The sequence below is a fragment of the Callospermophilus lateralis genome, chromosome 3 (genome assembly GCF_048772815.1).
Source record: "Callospermophilus lateralis isolate mCalLat2 chromosome 3, mCalLat2.hap1, whole genome shotgun sequence".
Lineage (NCBI taxonomy): Eukaryota > Metazoa > Chordata > Mammalia > Rodentia > Sciuridae > Callospermophilus > Callospermophilus lateralis.
Genome location: NC_135307.1, coordinates 118,858,798 through 118,877,254, shown reverse-complemented (window position 1 = coordinate 118,877,254; position 18,457 = coordinate 118,858,798). Strand labels below are relative to the sequence as shown.

General features: G+C 36.2%; 1 protein-coding gene across 2 annotated transcripts; it reads left to right on the top strand.

The window, feature by feature from the left end:
* The first annotated feature begins 1,227 nt into the window (after positions 1-1,227).
* On the top strand, positions 1,228-17,951 carry Rcn2 (reticulocalbin 2). 2 transcript variants are annotated; one of them, XM_076851154.2, is made up of 7 exons: positions 1,228-1,586; positions 1,972-2,077; positions 4,843-5,039; positions 12,017-12,118; positions 15,184-15,280; positions 16,313-16,455; positions 17,117-17,951. In XM_076851154.2, exons 1-7 carry the CDS (start codon positions 1,443-1,445, stop codon positions 17,267-17,269), a joined length of 942 nt encoding a protein of 313 aa, XP_076707269.1. In that variant the 5' UTR covers positions 1,228-1,442; the 3' UTR covers positions 17,270-17,951. The 2 variants fall into 2 exon arrangements, with proteins under 2 accessions (XP_076707269.1, XP_076707270.1); XM_076851155.2 differs by having other exon boundaries at positions 1,233-1,586; positions 12,005-12,118.
* The last annotated feature ends 506 nt before the right edge of the window (positions 17,952-18,457 follow it).

Genomic DNA, 18,457 nt, shown 5'->3' with positions numbered 1-18,457 from the left:
ACATTAAAACCCAGAACTAAAGTTAAAATTAAAATGACCCAGTGATAAAAATTTTCTTTCCTTTTTTAAGTTTGTTTTAATCAACTCTGAAATATTGCCCATATTTTCATTCAAATTCAAAACTTTGTTCTATAATGATTGTTATAATGTTGAATTTAAAGAATTGAACTTAACTCTTTGCTCTATTAACATTTCAATGGCTTCTGACTAAATACAGTAAAATTCTAACTTGATCTAGGAAATTTGTGCAACTCAGTTTTTTAGTTTGGAATAGAATTCTTGCTCCCAATCCAAAGAGAGACCATGAGATGTGAAAAGAGGATCCAGAAAGCCTTTTCTTCTGTGTGAAAAGACCTGATTCTAAATGGGGCAATCAGTAAACAAAAGGGTTGAAGCTGTAGCCTACAAATTTCTCTGGCCTTACTGTGCACAGGATGAAGTGGAAAAACTACACAGATTTGTAAGTAGAACATGGAATAGAAGCCCCATGTACGTGCATTCTATCCATAAAGGTTTTTCGAGCTGCTTGCAAAGCTATTCTGTGCAATTATCTTTTGCTTTTTGTACCTATGTGAATGAAAGTTTACATTTATAGATCAGCTTCACCATGTATGCTATTATTCTAAACAAATTACTTTAATCTTCACAACTCTTTAAGGTAGTCTTCTTACTATGTCTATTTTATAAGTGAACAAACAGATTTTCCTGGGGCCAAGTAATTTGGCCAAGATCTTTTAACTTGTAAATCGCAAAACTGAGCATCAGATACAAACATCTGGCTGCAGTTCCTGGGTTTGTACTCCTGCTCTGGTAAAATAAGTTGAGATACACTGAAGTCTAGAAATAGATACTGTTGGTCGGTTCCTCAGGCAAAGACTTTCCGAGATAATAGTATTGTTTTGTTTTCACCCGGCTCTCCAGCCTCTTTCATTGAGGGAAACCGGGAGGGACACATGAAGCGAACAGTGCCAGAACAGTTTCTGGCAGGAACCAGCCTGACAGGAAACGACACCGCGGGGGTGAATCTCGGGGGTGTTTTTCGGAGCGTGTTAAGGAGAAGATAGCCCCCGCAGGATTCTACCGGCTCCGCGGCCCCCGCCGGCCCCCTGGAGCCTGTGGGTGACTGTGGACCGCCACATCGCGTGGGCCCGCCCCAACGCCGCGTGGTCCAATCAGCGGTGCGGAATGGAGCCCCGCCCCCCGCCGCAGCCATATAGGTTTGGGCCTGGCGCGCCTCCGCAACACAGTTGTCGTCTGAACCACCCATAGAGGGGTTTGCTGCTAAAGCAGCGGGCCACCACCGCCCTCTCCGCGTCCAGGGCCTCCTGCCCCGCACATACACGGCGCCACCCTCCCGTGGCCGCCAGCGGGGCGCAGCCGCCGGCCTGGGCCGCGCCTGCCTTCCTCCTTGGGTCTCTAGGTGTGCTCGGCGGGCCGGCGCGATGCGGCTGGGCCCGAGGCCCGTGGCGCTGGTGCTGCTGCTGCTGTGCGCCGCGGTGGCCGGCGCCGGCAAAGCTGAGGAGCTGCACTACCCGCAGGGCGAGCACCGCGCGGACTACGACCGCGAGGCGCTGCTGGGCGTCCAGGTGAGGCGTCCGGGCTGGGGGTTGGGAGGCCGGGCCCTCGCACCGCCGCCGTCGCGGGCTTTGTCCCGGGACAAAGCGGGGCGGCCAGGCAAGGCCTGGGAAGGCCAGCCTGACAATGGGGGCCAGGCGGGCCTCGCTTGCCCTCTGGGGGACCCCTAGGCCTGTAAAGACTGAGGAACTAGTCCGGCCCAAAGGCCAGATCCCCTCTAACCTCCAGACATGGGGCAGAATCACTGAAGATGGTAGAGGGGGCTGGGGCCTTGGAGAACTAGTGTGGGTCCCTCAAAACCCTAAGCCAAGGGAGGCATCTAATAGCCCTATTCTCCACCATTATGCCCCACTGATGGTAATGCTTGGTCCTCCTGTGTATCGATTCCCCTCAAAGGAAGACGTCGATGAGTATGTTAAACTTGGCCACGAAGAGCAGCAGAAAAGACTGCAGTCGATCATAAAGAAAATTGACTCGGACTCAGATGGCTTTCTCACTGAAAGTAAGGACTGTCCTACACGACCAACACTGGAGAAATTTCTTTGTAGGAGATGAACATTTTAAGCAGGGGTATCTGTTTATAGATTGTTATTATTCCAGCAAGTTAGAGAGATACTGTGACATGAAAAATAGATTTTATGCCTGAAAGGTGGGGTACCAGGTAAAACTCAGTGTTTTCCCCAGTAAATATAAACATCATTCGTGCTATATTGTATGCAAGTCATACCTTTAGATATCCTTTTCACACATCATTTTTGTCACAGTCAGAAATATGACTCATTATAGAGAAATAGGCCCCCCAATTTTAAGACATTAAATGATTTATTGCTCTTTTGATATTCACTTATAAAATTTTAGGAAGAAAAGACCTGTTGCATGTGGATTATGTTTATTATGACATTATAACAAAATGGTGTAGCTGGTAGGGGTCTTAGAATCAACTTGTTCACCTCTCTGTAGACACTGACCTCCAGAAAAGTAAAGGCCTTTTAAAAATAAATAGCAAAGCCAGGAGTAGAATCCAGGTATCATTCTCTTAAGTAGATTTAAAATATATATATATTTATTTTTTAGTTGTAGTTGGATACAGTACCTTTATTTTACTTATTCATTTCCATGTGTGCTCAGGACCAAACACATGTGCTAGGAGAGTGCTCTACTGCTGAGCCACAACCCCAGCCCTTTTAATTTAGTTTTCAATATCCTCAGTTTAAAAAAAAAATTTTTTTAAATCTGAGTGTTCTTAGGTACATTCTCTAGTTAGAAATGAAATGCACAGACTTAAAAGAATGTCCTAAATAAGTTGCTGTGCAGCTATCTCTCCCCATTGTTTAATTCAAGTGATGAACCCTATCAACATTCTAAGTTGATTCTCAAAAAAAATTAGGTTATTACTGTAACTTTAAGCTAGTTATTTGACTATACTACTCATTTAAATGTTGCTCAGCATCCAAGAAGTGAAGTTGCAGGAGAGAGAATTGCAGAAGAGCCCACATTGGTGCCCTCAGTAATATTAAGGTTTTGTTACTTCTGCTTAACAACAAAACCTCTGAACTCTCATTCAACATAAGAATAGGTCCATCTTTGTTATGCTAGAATACACTCAGAACAAGTTGGTTTGGAATACTGTGGTAACCCGCAGGGCCTAGATATGTTCAAATAGTTAATAGTAAACTCAAAAAATTAAAGTAGGAAAGAACATAGTCCAAATCTTCATTTTATTGAAGAAAAACAAAAATTTGAGAAGATAAACTATCCTTATGGGAAAATGGAAGAGTGAGCCCATGTTTATGATTCCTCTTTCATTTGCTTTTCTACTATGCCAGATAGTCTCTTTAAACAAAACACTTGTGATGCTTGAGGAAGCCTGTGTTCTACTTGTGGACCCTTAAGAGAATCTTATTAATTTGCACTTTGAGGACCAGGACTGGACTCTAAGGTTTATTAGTGGTAGAGTATCTTAGCTGCACATGGTGACTTGTGCCTATACTCCCAACCACTTGGAAGGCTGAGGTAGGAGAATCCCTTGAGCCCAGGGATTTGGGACTAACCCAGACATTGGGAGACCCCCATATCAAAACAAATTGGGAAAAAAAAAAAAAACAGAGGTTCTTAAAAGGTAGTAAAACTCAGTAAAAGTAGTTTAGGCTTTGAAACCAAACAGATTTAAATTTCCACTCTGCCACTTATTAGCTTGAGGCCTTGGACTTTTCTGAACCTGTTTCTTCAGCTATGAAATAGTGATGATTATAATTGCACTGTTTTGAAAAATAACAACAACATAGAGAGCCTGATGCTCTCAATTGTTCAACACTTGGTTGCATAAGTTGTAATTCTGCTCTCATCTAGTTTCTATTCACCTGACCTTTCTCAGACCAGCAGAGGGGTACCAGTCATTAAAACAAATGATAACTTTAAAGCAAGTGTTATTCTCATGCTTTCCTCACAAATATTTATCATCTCCTCCTCTTTTCTATAATGCAGTATAATAAATATCTCTCTGAATAGATTTTTTAATAGTTGATCTGAAAGTGGATGTTTGAGATATAGAAACTTTTCCACCAGGTCTTCAGTTACCAAGTTAAAATAGCTGTTGCAGAGAAGGCATAAATCATAACTTCTACCAATAAAATGTGTAAACTTTCTCCAGCTGTTCTATGACATGTTTAAGGGGAATAAATTGTAACAGTGTTTCTCAAACTTAAGTCATTTGAATGCCTTTTCACAATTTAGGCCATGTTTAGTTACCATGTATTATTTTCTTAACATTTTTATTTAATACACACAAAATTTGTCTTAAAAAGAGTAAAATGCTATTTTGGATGGTTGTTAACTTATTCAGCAAATATTTAGTAAGCTAGGTACTTTTTTATTTTTTAGTTATAGGTGGACACAATATCTTTGTTTTATTTTTATGTGGTGCTGAGGATCAAACCCAGAGCCTCACACATGCTAGGTGAGTGCTTTACCTCTGAGCCACAATCCCAGTCCCTAAACTAGGTACTTTCTAGGCATTTAGTGTACAGCTGTGGGTGTGTGTGTGTGTTGGGGGGGACAAACCCAAACTCTATTCATGGAGCTTGCATTCTATGTAGATCACATTACAACGTTCTTAGATTTCACGCAGCTCTCCCCACTTTCTTCTCTCAATACTTACTCAGTATTTGCAAACATTGAAAATTTTCTTTTTTGAGAAGGTTTAGAAATCTACACCCTAAGTATCAGAATTATTGTCAACATTCCTTGTGTTCTGGAAAATTCTCATAGGTGAACTCAGTCAGTGGATTCAGATGTCTTTTAAACATTATGCTATGCAAGAAGCAAAACAACAGTTTGTTGAATATGATAAAAACAATGATGGTACTGTGACATGGGATGAATATAACATTCAGATGTATGATCGTGTGATTGACTTTGATGAGATCACTGCCCTGGATGATGCAGAAGAGGAGTCGTTTAGGCAGGTGAGTACATGTGCACAAGCTGTTCCTTTTGATCACATTGGTTTACTTTATCTTCCTACATGAATGAGCACAAGAGGACCTGAGGTTGTAGACCAGATTGCTGTGTTCTCTGGGCAATCACCAGTTCCACTTCAGTGGTCATTTTGATCATTTCCTTTTTAGCCAGATTTAGGACTCTTACTCTGTACTGCCTAAATTATCCCTGCATCTGTTTTACTTAGCTGCATCATTTATTTGTTCTCATTTCCAAAGTTGCTTTTTTAATGTATTTTGAATATTTAGCTAAATATTTTATTTTAAACATTGAACAGTAAATTTTATATTATATTTACTAAGCAAGCTACACTGGCCCATTTCCATTTTAAAACAGTTTTATATGAAATAACTCACAAAAATATTTGTGGTAAAGTACACCTAACAAATTTATCATTTTAACCATTTTTAAGTGTGTAATTTGATATTGTTAAGTGGGTTAACCTTATTTATTGTATAACCAGTCTCAGATTCTTTGCATTTGCAAAACAACTCTGAACTCATATCTATTAAATAATAACCCTCATTCCTATCCCCACCCCCTCCCTATGCCTGGCAATCACCATCTACTTTCTACTATGAATTTGATTACAATATTTGTCTTCTTGTGACTAGCTAATTTCACTTAATGTCCTCAAGGATCATCTATGTTGTAGCATGTGTCAGGATTTCCTTCCTAAAAGGGGCAAATAATATTTTATTTTATTTATTTATTTATTTATTTATTTTGTGTGTGTATACATATATACTAAATTTTGTTTATCCTTTTGTCTATGGGAGGACACTCAGATTGCTTCAATCTTTTGACTATTGATTAATGCTGCAGTGAATGGTATGTGCAGATCTCTCTTTTAGATCCTGCTTTTGATTCTTTTGGGTACATACCCAGAAATGGAATTGTTGGATTAATTGGTTTTAGTTTTTTGAGGAACCTCAACTGATTTTTTGTTGTTATTGTTGCTTGGTACCAGGGATTGAACCCAGGGGTCCTTAACCACTTAGTCACATTCCCAGCCTTTTTTTTTTTTTTTTTTTTTTTTTTTAATTTTAAGACAGTCTTGCTGAGTTGCTTAGGACCTCACTAAATTGCTGAGGCTGGCTTTGAACTTGCAGTCCTCCTGCCTCAGCTTCCAGAGCTGCTAGGATTACAGGCTTGCCTTACCACACCTGGCTCAATACTGTTTTACATAGAACTATGCTTTTTAAAATAACTTGTTTCTGAAGATTCAGTCTTACTCTGAATAATATTGTTGTGTCTGTGGTTTAATTTGTTAAAATATAAGCTCAATAAAGCAGAAGTAAGACAATTTTTAGTTAAGAATTATTTATGTAGGAACTTCCTAAGACTTTTGGAAGTCTATTAAACTAAAAAGTATATCAACACGAATAGCTATAAGTTTGAGAAATTTCTGTTTCAAGTATAATTTTATAGAATTTTTTAAAATATAATTAAAAAAAAAATTTAGCTGTAGATGGACACAGTATCTTTATTTTATTTATTTATTTTTCTGTGGTGCTGAGGATTGAACCAGTGCCTCACATGTGTGAGGCAAGTGCTCTACCACTGAGCTACGACTCCAGCCCAACTTTATAAAAATTTTAAGATAGTCTTTTTTATGTATGGGAAAGAATAAATAAGCTAAATACCTTGTTTCAAACTGTATACCAGCATGCTTGGAAACATTTTAGCTTGTTTCTCATCTCATTTTAATATGTATTTTTAAATTTTTATTGTGGCCATCATTTATCATTGTACTTGCTATTTATTTTAGAATTCTGTTGGCCATTTGAACTAGGCCACCACTAACTCCAAGTTGGTTGTTTCTTTGCTAATGACTACTCATGCTATGGATGTGCCACCAGTGTGCTGGGTAAGAGCTCCAGACTCAGAGCTGGTCTGCCTGGCTTTGTATCTAGCTCTACCACTTAACCATTGTACAGCTTTGGGTAATTTACTACACCTCCTTATGCTTCAGTTTCCTATCTCTAAAAGTGGGGATGATCTCCATTTCAGTTGAGGATAATTACAGTACCGAGAAATAGTAATAAATAGTAACAGTTGGACTGGTATATATTTCTATTTTGATTTAAAAGAATATTGCTAAAGAAAACATGTACAATTCATGTAAGTTTATAGTTAATCATTCAACTTTAAAAATTATTTAGGCATTTGTTAATATCTTTAGATTAGCTAGACTTTCATTTTTAGGAGAAAAACGTATCTTGTTTTTATTTTTCCCCCCATTAGTTGGTTCTTGATTTTCCAGCAGACTAAAGGGAGTGTAAATCAGTCTTCTTCCTGCTAGTGGTGCTAAAGAGAAATCAAATGGTGATAATGAGATTTGGGATTCATCTACTAGGTGTTCTCTTTTACTCTAGGAATTATCATAAAAGATCATTAGAGTTCTGGAACTTTTCTAAAATCAAAGGGTGACATTTTGACTTCCCTGCCAGGGAACAATAGAGAAGTTAAATGCAATATGATGGTGTTGACATAAAGTCTTCACTTTGAAGAGATACATTACTGATTAATATAAACTATTTAGGAATAGTTCTAAATAGTTTAATCCCCCAAACAATCCCCCATTGTTTGGGGGATTAGGATTGTGGCTCAGCGGTAGAGTGCTTGCCTCACACGTGCGAGGCGCTAGGTTTGACCCTCAGCACCACATATAAATAAATAAATAAATAAAGGTAGTATTTCCAACTACAGCTAAATAATAAATATTTTTAAAAAGTTGTTTGGTTCTGAATGGCAGTTATCAAGAATACAAGTAACAATATTGGTGAGGATGTGAGAAAAGGGGTACACTCATACATTGTTTGTGGGACTGCAAATTAGTGCAGCCCCTCTGGAAAGCAGTTTGGAGAGTCCTAAAAAAACTAGGAATGGAACCACCATTTGACCAAGTTATCTACTCCTTGGTATATATCCAAAGAATTTAAAATGAGCATACTACAGTGATACAACCACATCAATAGCTATGCAGTTCACAATAACTAAGGTATGGAATCAACCTAGATCCCATCAACAGATGAATGGATAAAGAATTTGTGGTACATATATACAATGAAATATTATCAGCCATTAAAAATAACGACTTTATGACATTTGTCAATAAATGGATGAATCTGAAGACTGTTGTTGGCTTAAGTGAAATAAGCCAATCCCAAAAAAACCAAAGGGCAAATGTTTCCTCTCATAAGTGAGAGCTATGAGTAGTGTGGGGAGAATAGAAGTTCAGAGGATTAGACAAAGGAGAATGAAGTGGGGTGGATAGGCATAGGAAAGACAGTAGAAAGAATCTGACATAACTTTCCTATGCACATATATGAATACATAACAGTGAATCTCACCATTGTGTACATCCACAAGACTGGGGCCCTAATTAGAATAAGATATATTCATGCATGTATAATTTTATCAAAATGAGCTCTACTGTTAAGAACCAATTTTAAAAAAGATGTCTAGCTCTGAAACTATATTCCATAATGCATACCCAGTACACACTGATTTAAGTCTACCTTTTAAGAAGGAGTTAGAAAATTAGAAGGATCTTAATAGCCTAAGGGAAATACTGCATTCCTAAAATGAATACTTTCCTGTGAGAATCCTATTTGGCAGCCCTGGAATATATCTCTATCTTCATGAAGTTCTAATCATACTTTTTAAAGAATTTGATAGATAATACCTAACCTCCTAAAAATTCATGTGAAAATAAACCCAGACATAATGGGCATTATTCAAAATAAAAAATAAAGGATAAAAGAGGAATCAGTCTCATCCAAAGTTATAAACCAAATATTATGCCATAAATAAAATAATCATAAAAAGTAACTGGATATCTGAATGAAATAAAATTTTCTATATGGTATTCTATTGAAAAACTAAACATTATCTCTGGGCATGGTGGCACATGCCTATAATCTCAGTGACTCAGGAGGCTGAGGCAAGAGGATCACAGGTTCAAGGCCAGCCCTTAGTGAGACCCGTCTGAAAAAATAAAAAGAGCTGCACTCAGTGATAGAATGCCTAAGGATTCAATTCAAAATCAACTTGGTACCTGAATTTTATTTTTATTAAATTTTCATATAGAGAGAATAGGCAACTTGGAGTAGTGACCCTTTCAGGCTGTCAAATACCTGAAAAAGTATATATTTATATGATGAACAATTATAAATAATGCATTTTTAGGCAGGAGAAGTGAAGTTTGGAGAACTCCTGGCAAAAGTTCAGTTATTCCAACTTCTAAAGTCAATTGCTGAATATGCATTGTATAATTAATATTTTACTATGTAAGAGATAGCCTTCATATGGCTGATCAGAATTTTTAAGACCTAAAGTTTTGTTCTACGATTCCAGATTATATATTTCCTCATGTAAAACCATTAGTCTACCAAAAGGTGGCAGTTTGTCCTCACAAATTTTCATTGCACTGTAAAAATAAATTATTATGGTAGTTTCTTTATACTATAATAGATAGCATTTTTATCCTTTACTAGCTTTTTAATACAGAAGGGGAAAAGTGTTGAGGTTTTCTGAAACTGACCATCTTTCTGGCTATTTTTTTAAAATTTTGCCCTTTGAAAAAAACATTCTTTTTGTATATTGACTTCTTTTAATTTGATATGAGGTGCTTTCAAATGGCCATAAAATGTGAACCAGAAAAATCGTTTTTTCTTTCTTTTTTTTTTTTTTTTTTAAGAAATCTCAAGTTGTTTAAAGAGATCCTTCCTTTCCATAGGCAAATTTGGCCAAATTTAGCTCACTCTGCTGAAACATGGACTTTTTTTGCTCCAAATTGAAGGATCCTTTCATAAGGAAATATAAGCAGTTGGTATTTTGAATAGTGACTTATTCAAAAAAGAATTTGATTGACTCCACAAAGACTTCAAGTTCTTGTTTGTCTACTTTTCCCCATATTAAACCTGAACACAAAATACAAATTGTTTGATGTAGTTATTTAAAATTATGAAACATTTGCTTAAAAGCAGCTATTTGGAAACATTTTTTGTTTTCTGTGATAGTTGGGTGAGTGTAACTGACTTGTGAAGTCTAGATGTTTAAAAGGCAGATTCTTTAGGGGAAAAGTTGAACCTCTCCACTGGATGATTAGTAACTGTAAAAGAACTAGTATTTAGGTAAAGGCTACCTTTCCTAACCTATTATTCTATAGAACTAAACAGGACATTTTTTTTCAACAGTAAAATACATAAATTAAATGCTTCTAAAATTGTGAAACTTGGGGCTAGGGTTATGGCTCAGTGGTAGATGGCTCGCCTCACACGTGCAAGGCTCTGGTTTCAATCCTCAGCACCACATATAAATAAATAAAATAAAGTTATTGTGTCCAACTACAACTACAAAAAAATAAATATTAAAAAATTGTGAAACTTTTTTAAATACACAGTTTGATACATACCTTTTACTATCATTAATATTATTATTATTATTTTTTTTTAAGAAAGGAAAGCTATTCCCAGAAATTCTCAAAGTAGAAATCAGGCAGGATTAACAATATAGCTAGCACCTTTGACTTCCAAGACTCTTGGTTACAGAATTACCTTTGAAACATTTATCAAAATCAGCCTTATCCCTAATCATTTTTACTACTCCAGTATACTTTAAAAGAAGGGAAACAAAAAAGATGAGAAAATAGAAAAGGAGATGTGTTTATTTAAACTCAAGATAAGGCCCATTTAAGCTTTTAGTGTACTTGTTTCTGAATATACAGAGTCATCATTATAAAGAGCCTTTAAAATATTTGAAATATTAGTTACCAATACTAATCATATGAGAGTCTCAACAAAAGAGGAATACTTTTCTAAAATATTTACATATTTTTGAAAAATCATTTAGCAAACCAAAAACAATTTTTTAAAAGCCCTACCAATATATATTTTTAAATACTTTTCTAATTGTCCATGGACCTTTATTTTATTTATTTATATGTGGTGCTGAGGATTGAACCCAGTGCCTTGCAAGTGCTAGGCGAACACTCTACTGCTGAGTCACAATCCCAGCCCTACCAATATTGGCACCATAAGACATAAATTTGTTGCTTTGGGAATATTCAAAAAAATATTAACACTAATTATTAAAGGTGATAGTATTATGGAAAGAACAAGGAAAATTCAAGGTCAGTACATTTTAGCTGTGTTTCTGACTTTCATCAAATCATTTAATCTCAGTTTTCTATCAATAATAATAGCATAATAACAATTATGAAATACTTAATACTTCAGATATATTGATTGCATGGTAGGGATGCTCATGCTAATTGCTTAGTAGAGATTTTTAACCCCAGTTTTATAGATGAGAAAGCTTGAGGGGTTGTTGGGGATACAAATCAAGTCAAGATGGCGCCTGGCACTTTGCCAGGAGGAGTGGTTTGTGAAGCAACACCAGTGAGCCATTAAGATGATGAGGATTCTTTTTGGCTGACTGCTGTATCTAGATGATGTTAATTGAGTCAAGCTGTGTGTAATTAAGTATATATACCTCTACTGGCTGGCAGAGAAGCGGCTCCTGCTACCTCACGTGCCAGTTACTTTGAGTTCTCGCTCAGTTCCTGCTGAGTTCACTCGCAATAAAGTAGTTCCTGCTTCAACCTTCAAGTTGCTTGTCACCTCTCGGTTGTTTAGCCCAGCTGGACTACGGCAAGGGGTTAAGCAATTTATACTAGTACCACAACTAGTAAGTGACATTGCTAGAATTTCAGTCTAGGTCTGACTATGGAGCTTGTTTCTGTGTTGCCTCTGATGTTTGTTATTATTTGCCAACATACGTTCAGTGGAATGATGTAAAGATGAAAGGGAGATGTTTGAGAATGTGCTTTGATTTCACAGTTTGTATTTTTCAAAGTATTTTTAATGATGTTATGATAATAATGAGATGTTTAAATATGTTCAAAATTTTTTAATTCTCAAAGCTTCATTTAAAGGACAAGAAGCGATTTGAAAGAGCCAACCAGGATTCAGGTCCTGGTTTGAGTCTTGAAGAATTTATTGCTTTTGAACATCCTGAGGAAGTTGATTATATGACGGTAAGGAAGAAAAAAATTTTTTTCCATATATTTTTATATTTTATTGATGCATTATAGTTGTACATATGGTGGGATTTTTTTACATATTTGTACACGTATACCATATAACAATATAATTTAGCCTAAGGAAGAAACATTTTAAGAGAATTATTGAGTGACTAAAATTTTAAAATCTATCTATATTGTCATTAAAATTATTTGTATAATAACTAGAATTTTAAGAGACAGAAGATCCAAAATGACCCAAAATTCTCCCCATATAATATTATTCTAATCTTATAGGTCAGGAGAATTCTTGGTGGTGTCAGGTTGCTTATGGGGCAGGAGCAGGCTAAGGATTGAGTTTTTATTTTTTGGCTTTTTTGAATCTTCACACTGTATTATGAGCAGCATCTTCCTCTGGCTATTTTCCCTGTCCTAACCATGTTACCATCAAGCCTTTCCTTATCCTTATATAGCTTCAGACTTCTCTGGTTTTTCAATGTTAGTAACACCAGAACTTTTATATAGTTTACAGCCTCATTTGTGGAAGCTTTTGGTCTGTAAAAACTTATCCACATTTAGATTCCTTTTCATAGCAGGCAGGGGATGCAGCTCCTAGTAACTATTAACGTTTTTGCAACTTCAGGTGTAATGACTCTTCTCATTCCTTTAGTACCTTTAAAAAAAAAAAAAAAAAAAAAGTACTGGGCTGAGGGTGTAGTTCAGTGGTAGAGCACTTGCCTGCCATGTACAAGTCTGAGGGTTCAATCCCTAGCACTGTGGAGATAAAAAAGAAAAGGGGGGCGGCCACCACCAGGTCTTCAAAACTGTCAAATTTTAGCTTTTAACCCAACAGTTGTTGATTGAGTTGTGTTAACAAGCTGTGAGAGTAGGGATCATCATATTGGGGAGTTAAGAGTAATGTGCCAAATAACTTTTAAAAAGAACATTTATATTGAGTTCTGTTGCATGACATCAGCCTCCAGCTCTGTAACTTGATTCCCTGGATATCTGAGGGAAGGAAGATTGTAGCCTTTTGTTGAATTGATCATGGCCTTGAATAACAATGCAGCAGATATACTTTTTTTCCAAAAACTCTATGGCAAGATACTGCTATTAGTACCACTTCTTGACATTGTGAAGCTTCTGATTTCTTACTTGGCACAAAATAAATGACCTAGTTTAAGAACAGTGCTGGGTATAATTTCAGTGCCAAAATTAAATCTAGGCAAGCTAATTGAGTCCTAGAATGGTAGGCAGAGGATGGTGATTCTTGATTCTCTGGAGAATAAGGAACAGTTGACTGAAGAGGGGAATGACCAGTGAAAGCAATGAAACAATGGGTATTAAGTGATATGGCCCTGGAATATCAAATGGCAATGGGATGAAATAGATTTTAGGAATGTTGCTTTACTAGATATTTAGAGTCAGATGACCCTGAAGTATTGAGCTTGTATATTATACAAGGTAATCTTTGATGATAAAGGTTAAAATCCCTGATTTCTCTACATAAAATCTGTAAAATTTGATTTAAAAAAAGACAGCTTGGGGCTAGGGATGTATCAGTGGTAGAACACTTGCTTAGCACGTGGAAAGCCCTGGGTTTGATCTCCAGTACCAAAGGGAGTGAGGAAGACAGCTTGTAGTTTAAGCCCCTGGAGACTTTTGAGAATATATTTCATTACAGTAGTGATGCTAGAATCCAGTCTGAGAGATATTAGGGAGGAAGCAGGTAGGGAGGAAATTAGAATAGTAGATATAACCCATGAGAGTCTAGGCAGGGAAAAAAGAACCAGGATGGTAATGAAAGAGTGCAGCAAAGTCCTGGGGATTTGAATGTCACAAAAGATATAGAAGAAGGAATTGAGATTGAAAGAAAGCACTTAGGAAATGGGAATATATGGCATCTAAGAAACAGCTGAGGGCTTTGCCCTAGCAAGAGCTTCAACTCCTGAGATGAAAGAAAAAAAAATGAGAGGATAAGGCAAAAGAATAGAGGGAGTTAGAGGTGAGGATACATGCTGGTTTATATGAATCATTTTCAGAAGACTTGTATCATGGTTGGAAAACTAGGATCTTTGCCAAGAGAATTTTTGGAAGGATTATAGCAAAAGCTCAGAGAAAGTGGAGGTAGAGATTCGAAAACACTGTTGTAGGGAATTTTTTGTTTGTTTATTTTAGTTAGGTAGACACAATATGTGGTGTTGAGGATCAAACCCAGTTCCTTACTTGTGCCAGGCAAGCACTCTACCACTGAGCTGCATACAACCCCATCCCCTGCAGTAGGGAATATTAAGAAAACTTAGAAGTAGATTTCTAAGCTGCAGGGAGAATTCACTGAAATGGCAGAAATCAGCTTAAAAGGACTAAGTTTATAGTTCTATGTCTTTTTAGATTTTATGGCTGCGGAAGAAAGGAGAAAGTGATGTGGCCATAATGTTCAGGGTAGGGTTTGGCACCATAAGAAAAGGACGTAAAGGAGTAGGAAGGTAATAAGGGAGGTACTGAAGCAGCTGGCCATTGATCGGGTCATTAAACTAGAAAGGATCCGCCATTTGGGTCAGGGAGGATTGATTGTTAAGTATGAAGCTTTGATAAGAATGAGGGGCAGATTTGTGGGCAGTTTGGAGTAGGTTTGAGAGAAGAGCAAGCCAAGTGTTGAGGTTTTGTGAGGGGCTGGCACCTTTCAGATCTGAAGTTATATACGAAATCTAAGGTAGGGTTCTTTCAGGGCTATGAATGGATTGGAGGGCTGATGGTTAAGGAAAACAACAGTGAGAGATGGCATGCTTGAGAGGGGAGGGGAAATGCAGAAAATGGGAGCCTATATTTAGTGCTGACGTGGTCTAGGAAAATAAAAAGTGAAGTTCTTTATAGTTTCACAAGCTTACACATGTTGAATTTAGAATCACTTAGTACTTGAGGTTTTATTCTCCTAGATTCTAGTGTTTAGAAATGTTTAGTGAAAGTATAGATAATCAAAATGATGATTCCTAAAATTCTATATTAAGATTGACTGAGATGGTTGTGGAATCAATTTTTGACTTAAGCCTTTTTTTTTTCTTTTAATGAATATGCAATAGGAATTCGTCATTCAAGAAGCTTTAGAGGAACATGACAAAAATGGTGATGGATATGTCAGTTTAGAAGAATTTCTTGGTGATTACAGGCGGGATCCAAGTAAGTCACCTGAGGAATGTGAAAAGAGAGGGGAAAAAATGGAATTAAACAAGAAAGAAATTGAAAGATCTTTTATCACTGAGAGCTTTCTTTGACAGAGAAAATGTAAGAAGAGGAACTATACTTGGATTCTACTTCTTGCTAAGTTAACTATAATGCAAGTTCAACAAAGGGATTTTATAGCTTAAATGAAATGCTGTCTTGCTCATTTTTACCCTTTATGTCTAGATTGAAACATTTTTCTTCCTTTTCCAATAAGAAGATACCATTGTCAATCCAAAAAGGAAGGAAGTAAAGGTTGACATGGTTTTGTTTTTTAAAGAAAATTGTGTATGATTACATGTAGATCTTAGAAACATAAAATAATCTAAATTCTGAGACTGTAAAAAGTGATTTACTCAGCATATGAAATTAGAGGAATTTTCCTTTCTCTGAGTTACTGTCTTCAGAATTGTTACTTGAAAATATCAAACAGTGGGCTGGGATTGTGGCTCAGCAGTAGAGCGCTCATCTAGCACGTGCAAGGCTCTGGGTTCAATCCTCAGCACCACATAAAAATAAACAAATAAAATAAAGATATTGTGCCCAACTATAACTAAAAAAAAAAAAAAAAATCGAACAGTGCAGTTTTAAAATTGGTCAACGGTGCACTTATTTTCAATGGCACTTTAAAAATACACGGGGGAGTACTTAGTAAGAACAGAAGAAACTATATAGTCACACAATGTACATCAAACTATTACCCAACTCAGATTTGAGAAAACAAGACATCAGAACAAGTAGCAATAGTAAACTAGTATTAATACACAACATTTTAAAACTCTGAGTTGTTTAGGTTTATGCATCACTTTTGAAAATTACCATGTATTTGTACTTATTTTAGGACTTTTCAGCTAAGTACTTCTGTTTCATTTGGCTTCCTTTATGTAGTAAACTTTAAATTCACTTCCTTTATTCTAGGGATATACCAAACTTCTTATTGGATACATGTGATATTCTTGTGTATGTATATTTCTGTTTTTTTATATTAAGCTGCAAATGAAGATCCAGAATGGATACTTGTTGAGAAAGACAGATTCGTGAATGATTATGACAAAGATAATGATGGCAGGCTTGATCCCCAAGAGCTGTTATCTTGGGTGGTACCCAATAATCAGGGCATTGCGCAGGAGGAGGTAAGTATCATAGAATGACACCCCCCCCCCAAAAAAAAAAAAGTTGGTTCTATTGATACGTAGTTAAAAATCAAAGCCAAAAAAAAGAAGTAGTAATGGGATTATTTAGGATTAATACATTGCTGTGTTTTGTTGTTTTTCTTCTTTTTAAGACAGTATCTTATTAGATTACCAAAGCTAACCTTGACTTGCACTCCCCCTGCTTTACTCATCTACCTGATTGAGCAGCTGGTACTACAGGCATGTGCCACCATGCCCTGCTCATTGCTGTTCTTTGAATTAAATCATCAAACTGTTTTAGATGGTCAAGGAGAAAAGGAAGATGGTATCATGTATTATTCTGAGCATATAGTAAATAGAATAATAGTTCACATTTAACTGTAGAGGCTCAAAAAGTGGATTATAGCAATTTTGCTTAACCTTGTGATATCCTGGTTTGGATCCTGGGTTGGATTTTGGTAGAGAGGAGGAAGAACCCAGCAGAAATTTAAAAGGAGATAATAAGAGACATAGCCGATAGACACAGTATGAAATATTTTACATACATTAATGAGTACTTCACACAACTAAATGGGTTTGACAATACATTACACTAAAATGTGAACATCTTGATAAAATATTTATTACATTTGATACCTTTTTGTTTTGCTTTATTTTAAAGGCTCTTCATTTAATTGATGAAATGGATTTGAATGGTGACAAAAAACTCTCTAAAGAAGAAATTCTGGAAAACCAGGACTTGTTTCTTACCAGTGAAGCCACAGATTATGGCAGACAGCTCCATGATGACTATTTCTATCATGACGAGCTTTAATCCTGAGTGTGTCCGAGTAGACTATTGGGTCCTTTTATAATCTGTTACCAGCTTTACTTTTGTGATAAAATATCGATGTTGTATTTTACACTTTTAAGTCTTACCACAGTCAGAATTATCTAATGTAGTTTATAATTTTGGTCATTTAGAAGAAAAACAAAACAAAAACTTTATTGATTTCAAAACATGTTGAAATTAAACATTAATACCGTGCCATATGACCACAAAGTCTTTTTCTAAATATTCCATCTGTTTAGTACTGTATTGTGGATATTTGAATTCTGTTTCCATACTTGAAAAAAATGGAGGATTTTAGACATGACTGAACAATGTTAATATTTAAGTAGTATGTGACTAAGGTATCAATTTTTGTTTTGTTCTAATTAGACTTAATTTGGGAACTAAGAGAAAGGACAATGTTTTTAGGTTTAGTGTTTTGTTTTACAACCTTTAAAGGAACCTTTAAAAGGACTTAAACCTCACATGTTAATGTTGAGAAGTTCTGCTGAATTTTAAAATGGTTTCTATAAAGGGTTTTGTTGTATGAAATAGAACTTTATATTTTTGCATATGTATAGATAGTAATTATATTTAATGTAAAACTATAGCATTATGGTGAGTGGAATTTAACATTGTCCAGAAACCTTTTCATTTTTGACTGATTAAAAATGAATTGTCCTTATCTTTTTATGTTTGTTTGTTTGTTAATTTTGCAGATAAACCTTAACTTTAGCACAGGTTTTGTTGTATTATACATTTTCTTGTCTCATTTATTTTCTTTATTTGGGTAGTGAATGTTCTCAAAACTGTTAAATTATTCTTGCTGCATATTATTATATTGCTTTTTTAAAAATAAAAGAATCATGATGTAGCTGAGTGTACACCTGACACATTTTAATTGCTCTTATAGGAACCGGTTTTGCTGTTTGGGGCTAGATTATTTTTTTCTTTTTTGTGTGTGTGACCTGAGGATTGAGCCCAGGGCTTTAGTGTTATACCACTGAGCTAAACCCCAACCCTAGGGATAATGGTGCAAATGATACAGATTAGCCTAGTACAGTGACACCCAGCTCCTCAGGAGGCTGAAGCAGGAGAATCATAAATTTCAAGGCCAATATGAACAATTTAGCAAGATCCTGTCTCCAAATAAAAAGGACTAGCAATGTAGCTCAGTGGTAGAGTACCCCA